The sequence below is a fragment of the Halichoeres trimaculatus genome, unplaced genomic scaffold, assembly GCF_033239565.1.
Source record: "Halichoeres trimaculatus isolate MK-OKI-2021-1 unplaced genomic scaffold, fHalTri1.1 fHalTri1_scaffold_5, whole genome shotgun sequence".
Taxonomy (NCBI): domain Eukaryota; kingdom Metazoa; phylum Chordata; class Actinopteri; order Labriformes; family Labridae; genus Halichoeres; species Halichoeres trimaculatus.
Genome location: NW_027437183.1, coordinates 33,299,720 through 33,320,638, shown reverse-complemented (window position 1 = coordinate 33,320,638; position 20,919 = coordinate 33,299,720). Strand labels below are relative to the sequence as shown.

Genomic DNA, 20,919 nt, shown 5'->3' with positions numbered 1-20,919 from the left:
GATCCCAGATTTTCTGGAGTCTCTCCAAGTCGTTTTGGACCTGGTTCTGGGCTGCCTGCATCTTGTTTCTCTCCTCTGTGTGTTTCTCCAGGAGATGAAACCTTTCTTTCATCCAGTCAGCCTTCATGTTGTTTGCTGCTTCCTGGGCTTGTCTCTGAGCAGCCTCCATCGTCCAGGTTGTCTCCCTCTGCTGTTCCAGGAGACGGGACCGTTCCCCCTCCCACTGCTGCCTCTGAGTCCTCAGGTCCTCTTGGGCCTGGGACAGAGAAGCTTTAAGGCTGGAGGTCTCTGTTTGCTCTGAATGACGAAGAGCTCTTTCCTCCTCCAGCTGCTGCCTCTGGGTGTTCAGCTCCTCCAGGGCCTGGTGCAGGGCAGCCTTAAACCTGCTGGTTTTTTCTTTTTCTGAATGGAGATCAGATCTTTCCTCCTCCAGCTGCTGCTTCTGAGTCTTCAGCTCCTTCAGCTCCTCCTGGGCCTGGTGCAGGGCAGCCTTCAATCTGCTGGTTTTCTCTTTTTCTGAACGCAGACGAGATCTTTCCCCCTCAAGCTGCTGCCTCTGACTCTTCAGGTTCTCCTGAGCCTGGGACAGAGAAGCTTTGAGCGTGGAGGTCTCAGTTTGGTCTGAATGATGAAGAGATCTTTCCTCCTCCAGCTGCTGTCTCTGACTCTTCAGATCCTCTTGGGCTTGGTTCAGGGCAGCCATCAACCCGCTGGATTTCTCTACCTCTGAAAGACGACTGGATCTTTCCTCCTCCAGCTGCTGCCTCTGAGTCCTCAGGTCCTCTTGGGCCTTGGATAGAGAAGCTTTGAGCGTGGCGGTCTCCTTTTGCTCTGAAGGTTGACGAGATCTTTCCTCCTCCAGTTGCTGTCTCTGGGTCTTCAGCTCCTCCTGGGCCTGGGACAGAGAAGCTCTGAGCTTGGAGGTCTCTTCTGTTTTCAGGACCAGGCTCTTCTCTGTGTCTTGGTGCCTCTGCTTCTCAGTCTGAAGGCTCTCTTTAACTTTCTGCAGCTCACTAGCTGCTTCCTGTGCTTTGGCCTCATGAGTTTTAATCTGATCTTTGAGCTGCTCTAACTCATGAACCAAAGTCAGTTTTTCTGCCTCAGGTTTTGAGACTTGTCCCCCTTTCCTGGCATTGCTGTGAAACTGTACCTCAGGGATCTGGATCACAGCCTGTTTGGTCTCCTGTGGCTTTGTGTAAACCTTAACCAAAGGCTTTTTAACACTGTTTTGCAGTCTAGCAGAAACCATAGCGCTGTATGAAAGTCTTGGTAAAGGAACAGGCTTGTTGTGTGTTTCTGCTGGCTCTGACTGTGCTGGTGACTGGCTCGGCTGAGGTCCAGCCTGAGGTGTAGGCTGGGGTCCAGGCTGGTCTTGGGACAGGGTCTTAGGTGGCTCTGCAGGCTTTGGTGTTTGAGGCGCCGCAGAGTCCTCTTTCCCTTTGTGGCAGCCCTCTGCATTTAGTTCCTCCTGAGTTTTCTCTGACGTCAGGAGAGGAGAGGATGCTGCTGAGTTGTCCTCTGCCCGCCTTATGTTGTTCCTCCTCTTCTTTTTCTTCCCAGCGTAATATCTTCTTATCTCCTCCTCCTCATCAACCTCAGTCGGTCTTTCTTCCGGCTGAGGGACAGGTTGGGCTTCATCAGGCTCACCTTGGGGCAGTGGCTCTGTTGACTCTGCAGCCTGTGATGTTTGAGGCGCTGCAGAGTCCCCTCTCCATTTTCTGCAGCCCTCAGCATCCAGTTCCTCCTGCGTGTAGTCTCTGAGCAGGACTGGAAAGGATGAAGCCAAATTGACCTCAGTGTGCATTTTGTTCTTCTTCTTCTTGTTGAACTTCCTGCTCTCAAAGTAGAAGTCATCCAACTCCTCCTCAACAACCTCAATAGGTCTGGCCTCATATTGAGGTGTCTGAGCCTGGGGGTAGACGGGAAGAGGTTTGTAGCTCTTATTTCTGCCTTTTCTGGCAGATTTCTTTGACTGTTGTGTGTTTTCTGACATTGTGAAAGTATTTCTTTCTGCCAGGATTCGCTCAGTGTGTCTCTGTGTCTTGCTCTGCTTGCTTGACTGAAGATACTGAGCTACAGGTTCTGATACACTTATACCCCTTCTACCAGGAACCTCTGTGACATCACATTCTATTGTGACATCACAACATGTGCCCTTGATCCTGTGATGTCACAATAGAATGTGATGTCACAGAGGTTCCTGGTAGAAGGGGTATAAGTGTATCAGAACCTGTAGCTCAGTATCTTCAGTCAAGCAGAGCAAGACACAGACACACTGAGCGAATCCTGGCAGAAAGAAATACTTTCACAATGTCAGAAAACACACAACAGTCAAAGAAATCTGCCAGAAAAGGCAGAAATAAGAGCTACAAACCTCTTCCCGTCTACCCCCAGGCTCAGACACCTCAATATGAGGCCAGACCTATTGAGGTTGTTGAGGAGGAGTTGGATGACTTCTACTTTGAGAGCAGGAAGTTCAACAAGAAGAAGAAGAACAAAATGCAAACTGAGGTCAATTTGGCTTCATCCTTTCCAGTCCTGCTCAGAGACTACACGCAGGAGGAACTGGATGCTGAGGGCTGCAGAAAATGGAGAGGGGACTCTGCAGCGCCTCAAACATCACAGGCTGCAGAGTCAACAGAGCCACTGCCCCAAGGTGAGCCTGATGAAGCCCAACCTGTCCCTCAGCCGGAAGAAGGACCGACTGAGGTTGATGAGGAGGAGGAGATAAGAAGATATTACGCTGGGAAGAAAAAGAAGAGGAGGAACAACATAAGGCAGGCGGAGGACAACTCAGCAGCATCCTCTCCTCTCCTGACGTCAGAGAAAACTCAGGAGGAACTAAATGCAGAGGGCTGCCACAAAGGGAAAGAGGACTCTGCAGCGCCTCAAACACCACAGCCTGCAGAGCCACCTAAGACCCTGTCCCAAGACCAGCCTGGACCCCAGCCTACACCTCAGGCTGGACCTCAGCCGAGCCAGTCACCAGCACAGTCAGAGCCAGCAGAAACACACAACAAGCCTGTTCCTTTACCAAGACTTTCATACAGCGCTATGGTTTCTGCTAGACTGCAAAACAGTGTTAAAAAGCCTTTGGTTAAGGTTTACACAAAGCCACAGGAGACCAAACAGGCTGTGATCCAGATCCCTGAGGTACAGTTTCACAGCAATGCCAGGAAAGGGGGACAAGTCTCAAAACCTGAGGCAGAAAAACTGACTTTGGTTCATGAGTTAGAGCAGCTCAAAGATCAGATTAAAACTCATGAGGCCAAAGCACAGGAAGCAGCTAGTGAGCTGCAGAAAGTTAAAGAGAGCCTTCAGACTGAGAAGCAGAGGCACCAAGACACAGAGAAGAGCCTGGTCCTGAAAACAGAAGAGACCTCCAAGCTCAGAGCTTCTCTGTCCCAGGCCCAGGAGGAGCTGAAGACCCAGAGACAGCAACTGGAGGAGGAAAGATCCAGTCGTCTTTCAGAGGTAGAGAAATCCAGCGGGTTGATGGCTGCCCTGAACCAAGCCCAAGAGGATCTGAAGAGTCAGAGACAGCAGCTGGAGGAGGAAAGATCTCTTCATCATTCAGACCAAACTGAGACCTCCACGCTCAAAGCTTCTCTGTCCCAGGCTCAGGAGAACCTGAAGAGTCAGAGGCAGCAGCTTGAGGGGGAAAGATCTCGTCTGCGTTCAGAAAAAGAGAAAACCAGCAGATTGAAGGCTGCCCTGCACCAGGCCCAGGAGGAGCTGAAGGAGCTGAAGACTCAGAAGCAGCAGCTGGAGGAGGAAAGATCTGATCTCCATTCAGAAAAAGAAAAAACCAGCAGGTTTAAGGCTGCCCTGCACCAGGCCCTGGAGGAGCTGAACACCCAGAGGCAGCAGCTGGAGGAGGAAAGAGCTCTTCGTCATTCAGAGCAAACAGAGACCTCCAGCCTTAAAGCTTCTCTGTCCCAGGCCCAAGAGGACCTGAGGACTCAGAGGCAGCAGTGGGAGGGGGAACGGTCCCGTCTCCTGGAACAGCAGAGGGAGACAACCTGGACGATGGAGGCTGCTCAGAGACAAGCCCAGGAAGCAGCAAACAACATGAAGGCTGACTGGATGAAAGAAAGGTTTCATCTCCTGGAGAAACACACAGAGGAGAGAAACAAGATGCAGGCAGCCCAGAACCAGGTCCAAAACGACTTGGAGAGACTCCAGAAAATCTGGGATCAGGAAAGGTCCCACATCCTGGCTGTTCAAGAGAGGGACGCTAGCAGGATGAAGACTGATCTCTGCAAGGCCAAAGAGGACCTGGAGAACTCCAGACTTCAGTGGGAGGAGGACAAAGCCAAACTCCAGGAGAAACACACCAGAGACACCAACAAGACGGTGTCTGAGCTGCACGGGGCCCAAATGGAGCTGATGGTCCTGAAATGTCATCGAGAGATCGACAGGTCACAGCTCCTCGCACGGCAGATAGAGACCTCTGAGTTGAAGGCCTCTCTGAAAAAAGCTCGTGAAGACCTAGAAAAACAACAGGCCCAGTGGCAGCAGGAGAAGACCTCGCTCCTGGAGACTATCAGCAACATCCAGCTGGCTGCTGCCAAAGAGGAGGAGAGGGAGGAGCTAATAACAACAACCTCAGAGGAGGACGCTGTGGAAACCCCTGATGAGCCAATAGATCAGGAAGCAGAAGCAGCTGACGAAGCTCCAAAAAAACCAAAGAGGTCACTGAGGAAAAGGTTCCTGGGTCTTTTTAGGAGAAACAGGAGACCCCCCAGTCACCACCAGTGACCTCATGACGCCCCCCCCCCCCCCCCACCCCCCCCCCCCTCTTTGCCCCCCTTTAACTGACCCCATGTGTGTTGTTGTGTAGTCTGTGTTTCTTTATATAACATTTGATGAGACACAGACAGCGCAAAAACAATTCCCCTATTTTAATGTTCTTCAAATGTTCTTCAAATGTAGTAAAATGTGTTGTGCAAATAAAAAAAAACAATAATTTTGCTTTCTAAATATCATTTTTAACATTACAGAGTGCATAAAGTTACAAATGCTTTTGAACTTGTTGATCTTTGAACTGTTTCTATTGTATTTTCTATTTTCTCTCATCTTGGTGTGATTGTTTTGTGTAAAGATGTGTGTGTTTATGTGTTCATGTGTTTATGTGTTTAAGTGTTTATGTGTTGTGGTTTATGATGCTTTTCTCACATGAGTCTGACTTCAATCAGGATAACAACGTTGAAGAAGGATTTCTTGTTTTTAGAAATGCATGGATAAAGAAACTGAATGTAGATATTTCTAAACAGGGTTCAGTACAGAAAATAATCACTAACAAAAAATCAAAAATCCACACTGAGTGCAGCAAGGTTTACAAATGACAATTTTTTTTTTTATTATTATTATTTTTTTAACATTTGTGAATCCCTCCGAGTGCATTATTCATGGATTTGTGCAGGTATGTTTAAGTATTTCACGTGTTTGCAAATCTGTTCAAACATTTGTGGATCAGTTCATGTATTTTTGGATACATTCACTCACACATTGGGATTGGAATTGAAAATCGGTTCCTGTTGAGAATCAATAAGAAATGTTTCAATCCATTGATATCGTTAGACTTTGTGCTTAACGATTCCCTTTTTGATTCTTTACACTGTGCCGGAGCTGCTGGACCTAACATGGACTAGTCAACCACAGCTATCTTAGCTTAGCAGCTAGACGTTTCTCAAGAAAACTCTGAATCAGGAATTTTAGTTTGAAGTTTTAAAGAAGAAGTGATCACATAGAAAAATGTTCATTACTCTCTCACAGGAGATTAACGTTTAATACATTCCACATGGTATAAATCTCCTTATTTACCAAAAACGATAAAAGCAAAATAGTGTTAGCTTGATGCTAGTGTACATGGCAAATTGCACTGATATGCTAGCAGGTTAGCATACATTGGTATAACTTTGGAATAATGCCACTTTTAGACTCTAGATGGACCGCACCGACCCACTCTCTTTTTCGGATGACCACCTTTATGAAAGTTACCGGTTTTCCAGGGAGTGGTTGGTCGTATATGACACTTTCTACAGGTAGTTAAAGGGAATGAAGAACTCTCATTGCCGTAGTAAGATCTTCAATGCCACCACTTCTGTTCCATGACAATATTTTATTGCTCGTATTAAAATTGTGATAGGAATTCATGTAGGGCTCGTGTGGGCTACATGTCACACAAAAAATGTAAACACGATAGGAATGAACAAATGAATAGATTCATCTAAGAAATAAATTAGGTATGTTGTATGTTACAGTAAAAGTGCATGGTGAACAGTGCTATTTCAGGATGATAATGGCACAAAAGATTTTTTTTGCACTACACCACTACACTTACGCATTTAGACTGTCAGCAATTTTCTGCCAGCACTCCTTCCGTGCTTCAGCAGCAGCGACGGTGCTGCTTTTAACGTTAATTACATGTTTCATCTCGTCATACTTCCTCATGATCACCTCCTGCTCCTCCTGAGTGAAGTATGCGGTCCTTCTCTCTCCGGCCTGCTCTGACGCTCCAGACTGCTCCATGTTCGCGATTGGTCAGATGCAGCGGGCTCTGCCTTATACGCGTGCACGTGCTTATTGCCTAGCTGGATCCACTTATGAGGTTGATAACCAGCGTCGTAAAACCGTGTAGCGAGACCGCCGGCTACCGCGCTCAGTTCAGCGAGGTAGCTCCAAGGTTATCTCTCTAGGCTGAACTTGCTTTGTAGCACAGGGCCCTGAGCTGTGGGGCTATATGTGTCACATGTAAACATGCGTGGTGGAGGAGAAGCTGAGCCGGCAGGTGAGGGAAACAGGGGAATAATGGCAGAGCAGGAGAAGCTGTTCGTCCAAAAATCTCCAGAGTTTAGGAGTATTTCACGCTGAGTAAAAGCACGCAGGGTTTGACAAAAAATGACCCTACATACATTCCGTCATATGTTGTGAAATTCATGGTATGTCTTTCAGGACTCAATTAGTCTTTTTATCAAATCGTCACCCAGTTTAAAAACCATGAGGAGTTCATTAAACCAACGTTAGCATGAGCATTAGCTGCTACAGATACTGGGCAGAGGGGGTGAACTGTTTGACCTGCAGGTGCAAAAATTGAGGACACATTTTTATTTATTTGCCTTTTTGGCCCACTAGGTTCTTTTTCTGATGACATAATAATATATTTTCTGTTATTTTGCCCAAACTGTTGATTCTTTGCGTGACAATACATTCATGCCATTTTTTATACTGAATAAATGTAGCATCTTATCAGTTTAACTTTGTTCAAATATGATGTATCTTAGGCTGTTTATTAAGAGCAATATTTAACATTTGGACAATTTTCTGTTTCTTTATGTTTTGTTAATAGATCACGGCAGAAATGAACTCATTTAGCTGTGTGTAACTTTGGTACCAGAACCTATTTTCCCTCACAAGGCTTATATGTGCTGCTCATGATACTATCTGACTGACTTGACCTGTGGTTTGTGAAAACTTTTTGAAGGTCAGAGTCAAAAAAACATGGCACTTACAGCACGTTCTTGCCAGTGAGGAGGGCACTGGGTCCATGTTTTTACAGTCACTTCAGCATACGTTTTTGCTTCCTTAGAGGACACTTCAGAGCTTTTCAGCTCCCAACAGGGCACTCTATCATGTTCCGACCAGCCAAAGTTTATCTGCATTTCCTTTTTGGCTCAAAGCTAGAGTTTTATCTTTTGTAGGCAAACAACATCCAAAGTACAAAACTGTCATGTGCTTTTGACTTTATTGCACACATTTGAATACTTTAGGGAAATACTGTCCATGCTTCTGACCAGGCCCTGTTAAATAGCTCAAAGCATTTTCAGTAGCACAGTGGGTTTTTATTCAAAGTGTGGCTTAAGCTGCTGTGCACAAACACACCAGAATGACCGCAAACCATTACAGGGTGAAGCCCCAAGTCCAATGGAGGGTTAGTTCCTGATCACTTTCTTTTTTAACTGTTTCAGTTAAACAGGCAGGGCTCTACAGGCAGTACAGACAGGCACCACTCCACGCCATGCAGCTCTGCTCAGTACTTACTGACACCTCACAACAACAACCCTATCCAGAGAGAAACAGAGGGAACAATAATAAAAGTGATGCATGGGATTCTTTTTTAACCAGGGCTGCAATCACAGCACATTCCAGATGTTCCGGCGTCCCACTGCTGCAACTTAATTCATGCCCTCTAATCTACATCCCCCTGTCCTGCCACCAGTGAAATTCCTGGGATGCTTTTTAAGAGACTATCGCTCCCTTACGCCCACCCAGCTTGATTTGTGAGCTTTGACAGCACAGCCATGTGATGTAGATACCTCATCAACCCCAAATATGTGTGAGGAGAAGGTGGGCTGTGTCTAATGTGAGCCCTGGGAAGCAGTGTGTGAGCCAAGAACCAGAGGCTTTCTGAGGTTCGGCTTTCCCTGGCAACTGATGACGGGCGGCCAGCGGAAACAAGGAGCACTCTGAGGAGAGGAATCAGCAGAGCACGAGTTTGTTCATGACTGCACACTTTTTGGCTTTGGGTGAATCAGAGCAATGCAGGAGGAAAAGTTTGGCATGGTTAACTTACAACATAACATCCTGCCTCTATGAGAAAACAATCGAGAGATTTACAGTTAAAGCTTAGAGGCAGACATAAATAAATGCAGAGAGAAGACTAGGAGAAATCAGGTTGTGGAAATTAAGGCTCCAGTAAGAATCCTTACTCCACATCCTGCTGCTGCTGTGACTGTTTCTTTGGTTGACAGTACAGACACTCTGTGGTGCCCTTACATTTCTCTGTTTCTGAGAAAATCTAATACTTTACATCACGACAAACCCCAAGTCATGGGTAAACACAGGACTAGTGAAGCGCAATTTAATAATCTATCGCTTCAATCAAACTGTTTTCATTCCCTGGCTCGTGGTGTTCCCTCCTGAACTTCACTGTCTCAGAAAATGAAATAACAGGCTGGAGATTGAAAAAGAGCTCATGACTTATCATTGTTCAAATTTTCTGCATTCACATGTCAGCAGCAGGGGATTTGAGAACAGTGGGAGCTATTCTTTACGCATTTAGAGCTTTCAAGGCAAAAATTAACAGAAACCACTATGGTATCAAAAACAGCCAGTCTCTTTCTTGAGGGGATATTTCAGTGTGTTTGAAGCAGGGTTGTTTGAGTTACAGTTCACACGTAACTGTATTTGCAACACACAAATATCGGTCAGCTTGACCCCTTTCACGAGAAACATAAAAGCTAGTCCATTGTCCTCTGTGGGGAAGTTCTGCCACGCAATTTACCAAAGTTGGGGAGGCTGCATCGTGAACGCTCATTTTGGTACAAGTGTACACTCTACAAAAATGTTTTCAACACTTTACTTTTCCACCAGAAAGCAAGTTTGTTTTGGCCATATTTGCAGATGCATCTTAGACGTGCTCTTCCGCCTGCAGCGCACTGATCGCTTTTCACAAACCTGCAGGCCTCAAAGAGACAAAAATACAACCAAATTAAAAACTAGGTGATTCTTACTTGAGTCACAAGTGGAACTTGGTAACATAAGTTCTTCTGGACTTCACTGCCACACACTGCCGTACTTAACTACGAAGTTTGTTACAAACTATATTCAACATTCAGGAACCAAACAAAACTGAATGGAAGTGTTTCTTTAGAGTAAGTGTTTTGCTCTCACTGTTTTTGTAGTAACACAACTGACTGTATGATAAAAGGACAAAGTCTCAGTGATGTCACCCATTTATTTCCAATACAAAGTTCTGATGACCATCCTTGTTTTGATACCTTCTAAAGCTACCTTCAGAAGGTTGGGGTTAAAAAATTCACTCCCCGAACAGTGTGTGCTGATAATGAAATTAGTGATTCAGACCTGAGCTGCTTTTTTAACCAGGCTATCAATATGATTATTAATGCTGTTAAAGTCTGTTTTTTTGTCTTGATGAGTAATTGGTTTTTTGTCTCAAGCAGACGCAGGAGCAACTCCATGTCAAAGTGATGAAACAACTTTTACTTGGGCGTTCACTAAAACCAAGCTAAGAGTTAGAGTTTCTCAAAAATAGCTAAATTACGTCTGATGAGATTATTAGCCTAGCTTTGTTGCTGTTTCTGCCTCAAGTTTATAATCAAAGGGACCGAGCTGACCATCCTCTGTTGTTGCTGATGTAATAAAGTGATGAACCCCACTCCAAAAAAAACAGAAATATCCCTTTAACACTGAGAAACAAAGAGGGGTCAGAGCGGAAGAGGCTGGGCTGCTATGGATCCCTTCTAGAAACTCTGCAACCAAGGCAACAGCGAGTGCAGAGAGGCAGCAGAGCGAGCAGGCTGGTCTAGAAAGAGAGGGGATGAAGAGTCATGCAGCACTGCTGCCTGTGTAAATCAGCTCTGAATGGCCTGATCGCCACAGTGCTGACACAATGGACCCGACTCTGTCCATTCACAAACACTGCCCAACACATCAACAGTCTGTGGTAGAGGAACTGAGGTTCGTTCTTCAGCTCGTCTCTTCAACAGGCTCTGACTGTGAGGTTTATCCATCACTTTCATACTTACATTGACAACAGATTCTTTGAACTTGATGTGGAGACGGTAGTTCGACGTTGCGATGATTGCGTCCTCTGCTCTTCCCACATACTCTGTGAACTCCCCGTGCAGCTCAGGAAAGGGCACCTGGCAACCACAGGAGATGAGACATTTCAAACAGAATGCACAGAGCCACATAGATCCACGGTACTGATACATACATACAACTAGGGCTGCTACAAGATTATTTTTAAAGTCGACTAATCTATCGATTATTTCTTCCATTAGCCGATTAATCACGGTTATTTTGTGTTTCAACTTAATATGGCCTTTAAAATGTGCAGACCTTTATAACTAACCTGTGTGTTGCATTTTCACTGCATTTATCCAGAGTTAGGTTCTCTCCTCTGATTGGTCAGCCCTGTGTCATGTTTGTTTGTTCGTCTTTATTTCATTCATGATGACATAAAAAAATATAAGTAGGTACTATACAAAAAAAATCTCAAAATGAATGAAGCAGGTAACAGGGAAATGAAGTTGTTGTACGCAGTGTTGGACAGACCGCTTATTAGTGACTTTGGGCTTATTTTCTAATGTTTATTTGTTTATTGGGGCTTTGCTCTCTGTATGATCCCGCCTGACTCTCTCCCAGCTCTCCATGACAACGTGTTTAGTTTCGTTTCTCTACATGCGCTATTACGCTCATGCGCACTCCGCCCCTCCTCCTCCCTGCTGAGTGTTACCGCTGCAGTGTGAGCTTGAGAGTGAGAGATCCATCAGATAAGTGTCCTCTCTTTTCAAAAGTTAGGGGAGTTTTGACACTAGTTTGTGACTCAGGTCCAGAAAAACTGTCTGTAACAGAGAGTGAAGGAGACTCTCTAAATCACGCTAAACTCCAGGAGCTGTCAGGCTGTCCAAGGGGGAGATACAGAGCCTCTGTTTGCGCACAGCGCTCTCTGGGAGTGGAGATTTTTCCTCATCAATATTCCTCACGTATGAACTTAGTGATCTTTTCCCATAAAAGTATCCAATAACACATCACCTCATGCTGTGAACTGAAGTTAAAAATGAGTGTTACCCCCCGGTATTTGATTTCACTTTGTGACATCGACGATGAAAACAATAATACCACGCGTCAACTATTAAAATTTGCGTCGATTAATTTTTAGCGTCGACTAGTCGATTATGTCGACTAATCATGGCAGCCCTACATACAACTTAAAAATTGCTTTCTTCAAAGGATCCCAAATGACACCTGAAGAAATACTAAATACTATATATAAATAGTATTTAATGGTAAGAGAATGTGATGGTACACAAATTCAAGCCTGTCATTTATTTGCAAAGGATGCGCAGACAACATCTGAAATGTCTTGTTTCATGAAAAATGCACGCTCATTTTTAATGTGATGAGAGCCACACTTTTCTTAAGTTTGGCCTGAAAAAGTTTCAGGAGATTTAAAAGCAAAATGTTGTCCTATTCTTTCCTGATGTGAGACTTCAGCCACTCAACACTTTGGTGTCGATTGACTTTTTGTTTCATGATGCGCCAAAAACTCTCAACGGGTGAGTACAGGCAGGTCAGATTAGCACCTGGACTCTTCTACTACAGAGCCATGCTGTTGTAATATGTGCAGAATGAGAGGTGGTATCATCTTACTGAAATGTGTAAGGTCTTTTCTAAAAAGTCTTTTTCTGGATGGCAGCATGTTGCTCCAAAACGTGTTTGTTGTTCAGCACAGATGTGTAAGCTAACCATGCCACGGACATGTATGATCCCTGGTCCATCAAGGGTGCTGGCTTTGAACTGTGCGCTAGTAAAATCCCGGGTGGTCCCTCTCCTCTTTAGAGCAGAGGATGCTGACATCTACAAAGAGAATGTCAGATTTGGATTCATGAGCCCACAAACAGTTTTCTGTTTCACCTCACTCCATCACAACAGGCCCAGGTCCAGAGGATTTGCCAGCATTTTTGCAGTGTTTCCTCTTTACATCATACTATTATGTGTGGATTTAAAATTAAAATGACTATTCTGAGCCAATGCGATGACTTGCAGAGTCATGTTATCTGTTATCAGTGCTTCGCAGTCCTTTTTTAAACTTTTTTTTAAGTTCTCTGTCGTCAAACCTAAAATGAGCAGATTATTTCTATTGTAGCAAAAACATGTTGGAGTCTTATTATTTGATATATTTTCTACACACTTTTTCCTACTGAATGCTTTAATTAAATGAATTCTGTCATGACCAAGGTTATAATAGTTAACGAAAACGAAACTAAAAACGAAAACTAAAATTTAAAATAAATTGCAGTTAACTCAAACTAATAAAAACTAGAAAAGAAAACAAAAATCATAAGTAAACTAAAACTGTATCTTGTGTTCACAAAACTAACTGAAACTAACTAAAATTATGCCTTTAGTTTTAGTTTCTGACAATATTAATAGCCTTTAGAATTTAAATCAATCCGACACATTTTCCCAACCAATGGTACGACAGTTTTAGGCAGTTGTCAGCGCCGTACAGCACCATCATAGTGACGTACTGGGACGTGCCTGTTTACTGCACTGACTGGCTGTGCGCTGTGCTGCGATGAAACGTGGTGGAGCAATGAATCAGAGCATCTGTAATAGTTTAATTGCATGTGTGTCTGCCTTTAACTGTATTTAAGCTCATATTATCTTGTTACAGAGTCCAAGTTTCTAAATATTTAAGCTCATATTATACTGTTTTATATAGTTATTGTTTATATTATTTTTATGTAATTTAGGTTAACATTATTTTTATATAATTTATGCTGATATTTTTTATATTAAGTTTATATATTTTTTTTGTGTTAAAGGCAGCTGCAGCCAGGTCAGTATCAGCATTGACTGAGCAGTGAGCACTATGTTGGACTGGATAATAAACAGTATTACAAAATATTTACTCTGACCTTTTTGAATCCTGCACCTGGTTAATAAGGTATGAAAAAACTAAAACTAAACTGAAACTAAACTAAAACTAAGCCTTGTTGCAAAAATTAAAACTAAATAAAAACTAGAATGCCTGCTCTCAAACTAATTAAAACTAAACTGTAATGGAAAATAAAATTCAAAACTAACTCAAACTAAACTACAATGACAAATCCAAAACTATTATAACCTTGGTCGTGACATGATGAAATAGTCATAAATAGAAAACAGATCCAGTTTTTCCCTATAAAGCTTAAAGAAACTACTCTAAATGGCTTCCCTGGTTAAATTAAGGTGAAATTAACAACAAATTATCCAGACGGTTAGGCAAGTAACAGCCTCTTAGTTCTGCCTTTAGCAGTCCGTGTAAAAGGAAGCAGAAAACACTGCCACGTTGTCTTTTAAACTAATTTGTGCAGGCTGAGCACAGCAGTTGTAAGGTACTGAGGTAGAGAGCTGTTTGCAGGCTGTGACAAACAGGCCTGCAGGTCCACAGAGGAACCAGTTCTCCGTCCATGATACCTTTTTTAATCAAAACAAAGCTACGGGCCTCACTCTCTAATATAGTTTCCAGGTTTGATGGCTACTGGGTCAAAGTATTTAAGTTAATTATCTGTTAATTGTGACTAATTCCAAATCTTTACTTGAAGAAACCAAAACAGAGTCAGAGTCACATTTCCTCCTGTTTCCTCTTACTCAGGGCAGCAGATAGCAGAAGTACAAAACACAGAGAATGAGATGGTTCTTTTTATGTTTACATCGTTATAAATAACACCTTCCCTTTAGGGCTAGCCAAAGTGAAAGTAAGCTTAAAGTGACATGTTACATAATCATCATGACACAACCACGTGTAAGTAACTGATTACAAAGAGGAGACGCTTCCCTTTATTGACAAATAACCGTCAGGCGAACTGTTTGTTTTTATGACAGGAGCTACAGAGACAGAGCTGAGTCCTCCTCACCTGCATGTTCTCCTCCTCTAAGACAGGGGACTTCTTGGGGAAGATCTGATTGGCCTGGATGCACTCCAAGCTCTGCTGCCCCTCCTCCTCCTGAGGAAAAGAAGCTTATAAGTGATAGTGAACCAGTAACAAACTTTAACCACAACTTCATCACATGCATACTGACACTTCGTTGTCACAGTTTCACAGTTTTGAACTCTGCACTGCTTTTGTTTGGCAAGTGAAAAGACTTGCTCTTTGACACCTCTGCATTTTTGGGGGTTGGTTGGTGACTGGCCAGAACTGACAGCTCTTGCTAGCAGCTATAACTGCTGTGGCAGCTTCCTGTAGCTGCTGGATGTGCCCCCAAAAGCTTCTATAACCCAACAATAACAATAAAATAATATGGGAGCTATCAGAGCCACCAAAGCTGCTCAGGCAATGGTTGTTTCCACAAATACTTCAGATCTTATGGCATCATCTGAGAGATTTAATGAGCAAGACTTCTTTCCAACTAAATGTTCAATTGAGGCTTATTTATCACAGTCACTTCTAGTTACAACAAGCTGTGGTGTTGTGTGTGGCTGTCACATCGTGATCAGTAAAAAAAGTGTAGAGGCTTTATATGTTGCACGATGAACATATCTCTGTGCAGGCTGTCTATCATTTGGGAATGTAAGAGGTAGGTATACAAGCAAAGTCACACATTTTCCCTGAGGGCAAACTGGAGGAAAAAAATGCCTAGCTTTGTACCGACAGGTCGGAAAGAGTCTATGAACTGTGTTTGGTTGGGCTCAGAGTTTAGTCTGGACAGTGTTCAAAGAATGATTAAGGTGGCCAAAGAGATAGCAGATAAACAGACAGCAACCAGGCAGCCTGGTGAATGCTGGCTAAGCATAAGCTGATATAAACACGGTAGTAAAGGCTGGAGGACCAGCATGCTGAGGCCAACCAAGGGGCAGCTGGCACACAGCAGCATGCCAAGTTCACAGAAACTCCCACAAATAAGAGACTTTAGTGGTAACAGTCAATGTGTTGAGTAAATGAGCTTTACCATGGCCCCTGTGAAGGAGTGTGGGTCACCCAACGAGGAACTCCGGCCTGGGCCAGTCTGTTCCAAATAAACAAATAAGATTATTAGTTATTGTTATGGGGAAAAAAAGCATCTTCAGAAGCCACTAACTATAAGCACATAATGACAGGAGCCATTACTTTATGTCTTCTGTAGTGAAAGAAAATGACACATTCCTAATATTTAACAAAACGCTGTAAAGCAAACATTGCAGGATCAACATCTTTATCTAACTCGGCGATCTTGAATATCGTTTTTTTCCAAACCCTGCTTAAAGTGAGCCACTGTTCTGACTTAAACAACACTATTTAAACTAAACTGGAACAGCTATCAGTGGACTGGCTATCTTGACATTTTCAGATTACAGATTATAGGTCAGTAAGAGACATTTCTGTCATTCCAGTGTTTATCTGTGGAGCTAAAAAAGTATTCCTAGTTCTGATACAAATGACTGTTGATGGACAATCTTTGAGAAAAAAATAAAATGACCTGAATTGTATTCATCTTCAAGCTTTTAACCACTGTTCTGGAAATATTTTGTTTACTAAAATGTGATTGCTACATACATAAATCAAGGTACTATAGATTGAGTGTTGAAGATAATCCAATCCTTAACCAATTTCTCAAAACAAAACTAACATGTTTTGCTCAAACAGTTTTTAGAGCTTCTTTTAGCTTTCAGACAGATTTTTAAGAATCCCACTAAAGAAAGGATGCTCGGATTAACTTTCAAGGTCTGCAAAACTGCTAATGTTTTGATTTTGTGCTAAAATATCAGGACTGGAAATATTTCCAGTCTGTCCAAAAGGTATTTGGGATAGCCAATACAAACAATGTGGCCCATCTGAGACCATGTTAGTCTGTCACGGTCAAAAACTTCAGCATCAACTAAGTAAGACTTGGCTAGTAATGGCAGAATGTTCAGCTTAAACCAGATGAATCAAAAGTCACAACTTCTGATGGTCTGAGTAAAAGAAGCAGCCTAAAAGTGTAAAACAAAAAGACATATTTGAAACATTACATCACAGACTTACCGCTAACGATTAGTGGCGTCGAGCAGTCCCTATAATCCTGTTTGCAAACTCTCAAAAGTAAGATGTATGTATCTGTGGAAAAAGAAGACAAACATGTGCCTCAGCAAAGGATTTCCATGTCTAACTTGTGTCTATCGAGCAAACAGTCGACTTTTTTTTTTTTTACTGAGACATTTAGGACACAAAAGCTCTTTGATTCCCTTTCAAGTGTTTGTCAAAGTAGCTTGTACATAAGCTCAGGGATACTGCTTAAATTCAGTTGCAAACAGAAGAAAAGGGCGATGAGGAGTTAAAGCCTGAACTCAGACATGGGTCAGTCATGTGAAGTGTTTATCTTGTGTTAACCTTCACAAATAAGAAAGAACACTTGATTCAAAATAATATCTTATATAATGTCTGGGTGAGTTTTATGGTTAAAGGACAGGTTGTTTGTTTTTTCCTAAAGTTCTACAGTTTCATTTAGCAGATGCTTTTGTCGAGGTAAGCGAGGTAAAACGCTTGATCTTTTTGTTTCTGATGTGCTCGAACATCACAAAAGGGGTTGGTCGTGTACACATTTCAAGGTACGTGGTTAGTATCAGCTTCCCTGGTCTACAGCAAATTTGTCTGCAAAAATTTGATTCATAAGCACAGGAAAAATGCATAGCTTAGGCCTGTCACGATAATCAATAAAATCGATTAACCGAATGATTAATAAAAACGTCCTCGGTAAGTTTGCCAGCCTCGATAAACTGACACGTGCATGCATGTTTGTTTTCCTCCTCTCTTTCCACCAAAGAGGCTGAATGAGAAGATGGCTCACTACGTCTATCTTTCCTAACATCGGGGTGCATAGCGGATTTAGCAGATTTATGAGCTTCTGTCAAAAATGCGATCTTTGGGGTGAAGACGAGGCTGCTCGCGCGTACACACAGAGAGAGCTGAAGCGAGCGTCCTGAGGGGTAAGGAGGAAACACACGGTAATATGAGTGATGGCACCAAAGATACGGTTCTTAAGCTGCCTGCCACAGTCCCAGTGTGGGAATATTTTGTTTTTTTATCAGAATGAACAAAGTGTGAGCTCATGAACACCAACGAGCTGATATGTTGCATTTGTTTGAAAATAGTGGCGACGAAAAAGAAGAAGGGGAGGTGCAGCGGAGCCTTGTTCTTTGACAATCCGCTCTTACTGAGGCTTTTGGTCTGCAAAGTAAATAGAAATAAAAGCTCCAAATGGTGGGCGCTCAAAGACAGCTACATTGCCAAAGAAATGCAGCCCTTCAATACGGTTGAAAGCCAGAAATGTTAAAAATGTTTGACAGACAGTACGGATTGACTGGGAAAAAGTAGATGTTACAAACAATTCAGGAACTGTATAAACTCCCTTTTATTTAGGCTATAGTTTTTATTGTTGTGTTTTTTTTGGAGTTTTGTTTTTTCTTTAGAGACAGGGTCTATGTTTTATTTTTTTGATTAGTATTAATTATTTTCATTGACATGTATTTTTTCCTTAAAGAGAGTCCATTTAATTTTCATTGTATTTTTTTCTCTTTCTTGTTTGTTATTTGTATTATATTTTTTGTTTAATTTATTTTATTTAAAAGATCCTGACCTTTTAATTACAGTTAAATACTCTTAAGCAATTAAAGTTTCTTGCTTTTGATATGGTGTACTCACTTTATTACCCCATTTATCATAATTACATCAATGAAAAAATGGAAAAAAAAAAACAACAACAAAATAATATTGACAATAAAATCGTTTATCTGCAATAATATTTAGGAAAGATATTGTCTAGCAAAATGTGTTATCCTGACAGGCCTAGCTGCCATATTTCTTTACCCATGTTATCTTTAAAATCATAAATCCAAGTATGGCTTTTCATAATAGACAGCCTGTTACGTATCTCAGTATACAGGCCTGCAAATAGTTGTTAAGGTCGGTCACTCCGGCAGAGACTGAAACCTGATCTGAGAAGGTCAGTGACTAAACACAACTCAACACACCATCTATGTAACATTTAAGATGCACTAATATATGACATGGCATTGCATCCGTGTCTAAAGAGGACACCTGAACCGTCTAGTCATTCAGGGTGGCGTGAAGCTCCCTGGGGAAGTCATTACCTCACTCACTGGGGAGCCCAGTTTGTACTACTGGTGCTATCCGATAAAGCATATCTGCCTCACACACAGGGCTCTATTTACTGCAGCGGGCTTATGACCTGTGGCTGCGGCTCAGTCTGGATCTGAGTTCAGAGTTACACAGGGAAGGCTAAGCCCCTTAGAGCCTTAACGTTACTCCTGTCCCGTGACTGGCTAGCATGCATCACAGGCTGCAACAAGCTAAGAGGCTCCACCTTTAGATTCATTCTGACAAATTTAACTCGTTTACACTGACTGTGTGGATGTATTAATATTACATTAAGCTAACACAACTAAAGTTTTGGGTGGGATATTGTTCAGGACAGTGGCACAAAAAGGATTATAGTTAATTCAAACAGTGAAAACAATTATCGCACTATAGTTATCGTTAGCTGATGTTGTAGCTTCATACAACAACTGCACAAGTGTTGAAGCCATTGCTAACTAAGAAGCGTTTATTAAAAATATTTGAATAATTGCGAATGTTTTAAGCACGGTGATTTAAAGTCATGCAAAGACTCCTGCTCTGGGTTAAAGTTTAACTTGTCCTTTGCCAAAAAAGCCAAGTCCTCTGCAACTTAACACATGGAGAAAACCTTTAATAGCTACGAAAAAAGTCAGCTACCGACATAGTGTACGCTGACAGAGGCAAACATTAGTTAACTACCAGTTTTAAACGCAAAATACCGAGCTCGTCACTGTGCGTTATGTTAAGATTGTGCTTATATCCACAGTAGCTTGCTAGCTGCCGTCAATAGTTAATCAAGATAACACGTCCGCAAGCAATGATAGCATGCTAACACTTGACTTATTAAAAGTAGAAGTTTAGACAGAAAGTAGATGGAATTTGTTTCTACTAAGTAGCGGTTTGTTGTTCCGTAGTAATCTCGCAGGACTTAGAAGTTTCCGTTTCCAGCCGTGGCACAGACTATCCAGTAAGCTGCCTAGCTAGCGTTAGCTTGTTTTTGTTGTTGTGAGATGGAGGGCGGAACCCAGAGAGGAGGCCTCTGTCAAAACACAGACAACCGGCGCACTCACCAGTGAAAGGGCCGATGAGAAGTTGAAAGCCAAAGATTCATCCGAAGCCTGTGCAATTATGGAGCAGCAAATAAACCTCAAGCAGATAAACATGAGTCATATCAAGGCCGAGGCCAGCTTCACTGCGTCCCTCTCCTGCACCGAGTCGTCGTCGCCATCGTCGCGAATTCTCCAGCCCAACAACCTACGTGGGTGTATTACGTCATCGCGTCAGTGTGATGCTCTGGGCGGGGGAGGGGCTCACACACATACGCCATGCGGCACAATCATGTAAACATTGGGTCTGGTACTCCCCGTTTAACTGACTTCAGACACTGAACTCAACTAAACGGTCGAGGTCTTCGGATAATCACTGTACTTTGATGCAGCAAGTACTCAAAATATAATAATCACTTCAAATATATTCGGCTGTCACATACTAAACTGAATTTTACATGCAGGTTGATGCTTTACGTTGCTAGAAAAAAATGCGAAGGCCTTCGAATTACCTCAATTCTTACATAAATTAGACACAAAATATGTTCTGATCTTAATCTATGTCACAAATATAGATAAACACAGCCTGCTTTCACTAATACCTGACATATTTTCATGTTTTTAGTGAACACGTGTTAACATTTATAGTCAAGGGTGGAAAAATTATGTATACCCCTCAGCTAATGACATCTCCAAGAGCTAATTGGAATCAGGAGTCAGCCAACTTGGAGTTCAGTCAATGAAATGAGAATGGAGGTGTTGGTTAAAGTTCAACTTTAACGAAGTTAAGTTTAACTTTACAGAACAAGCTGTCCTGCCCCATAAAATAAAGCACACACCAGATTTGGGATTGCATTACCCAAGAAGCATTGCCTGATTTGAATCATGTCTAGCTTGAAAGCATTGTTGGCTTGTATAAAGCTGGAAAGGGTTACAAAATATCACAAAAACTCTTATTGTTCATCAGTCCACGCTGAGAAAAACTGTCAATAAAAGAAGAAAATTACACTCCCTGCAAGCGGTTGTCCTGTAAATATGAGCATAAGAGCACAGTGCAGATTGCTCAATGAAGTGAAGAAAAATCCTAGAGTGCCAGCTGACTTACTGAAATCTTCAGAACATGCTTACATCTCTGAGAACAAATATATGATATCTTAAACACTAAACAGAATGGAGTTCATGAGAGGAAGCCACTGCTATCCAATGAAAATGTTAAAAGTTTACTTTGTTCCACAGCACTACTGGCAAAATATTCTGTCGACAGA

The 20,919-nt window shown here is 42.4% G+C and overlaps 1 protein-coding gene across 5 annotated transcripts in view; it reads right to left on the bottom strand.

Annotated features, from left to right (window-relative positions):
• The window catches only part of mtmr3 (myotubularin related protein 3), a 46,748-nt gene extending 26,866 nt beyond the window's left edge, over positions 1-19,882 (bottom strand). For 3 of the 5 annotated variants that reach the window (XM_074669765.1, XM_074669766.1, XM_074669767.1), the window contains exons 1-5: positions 19,679-19,881; positions 16,518-16,589; positions 15,466-15,522; positions 14,433-14,522; positions 10,551-10,667 (exon numbers count right to left, since the gene is read on the bottom strand). In XM_074669765.1, the coding sequence (XP_074525866.1) occupies positions 10,551-10,667; positions 14,433-14,522; positions 15,466-15,468 (210 nt within the window). In that variant the 5' untranslated portion in view covers positions 15,469-15,522; positions 16,518-16,589; positions 19,679-19,881. Of the gene's footprint in view, positions 1-10,550; positions 10,668-14,432; positions 14,523-15,465; positions 15,523-16,517; positions 16,590-19,678 lie in introns of all 5 variants that reach the window. The other 2 variants (XM_074669764.1, XM_074669768.1) reach the window with 2 other exon arrangements.
• Between the last annotated feature and the right edge of the window lie 1,037 nt (positions 19,883-20,919).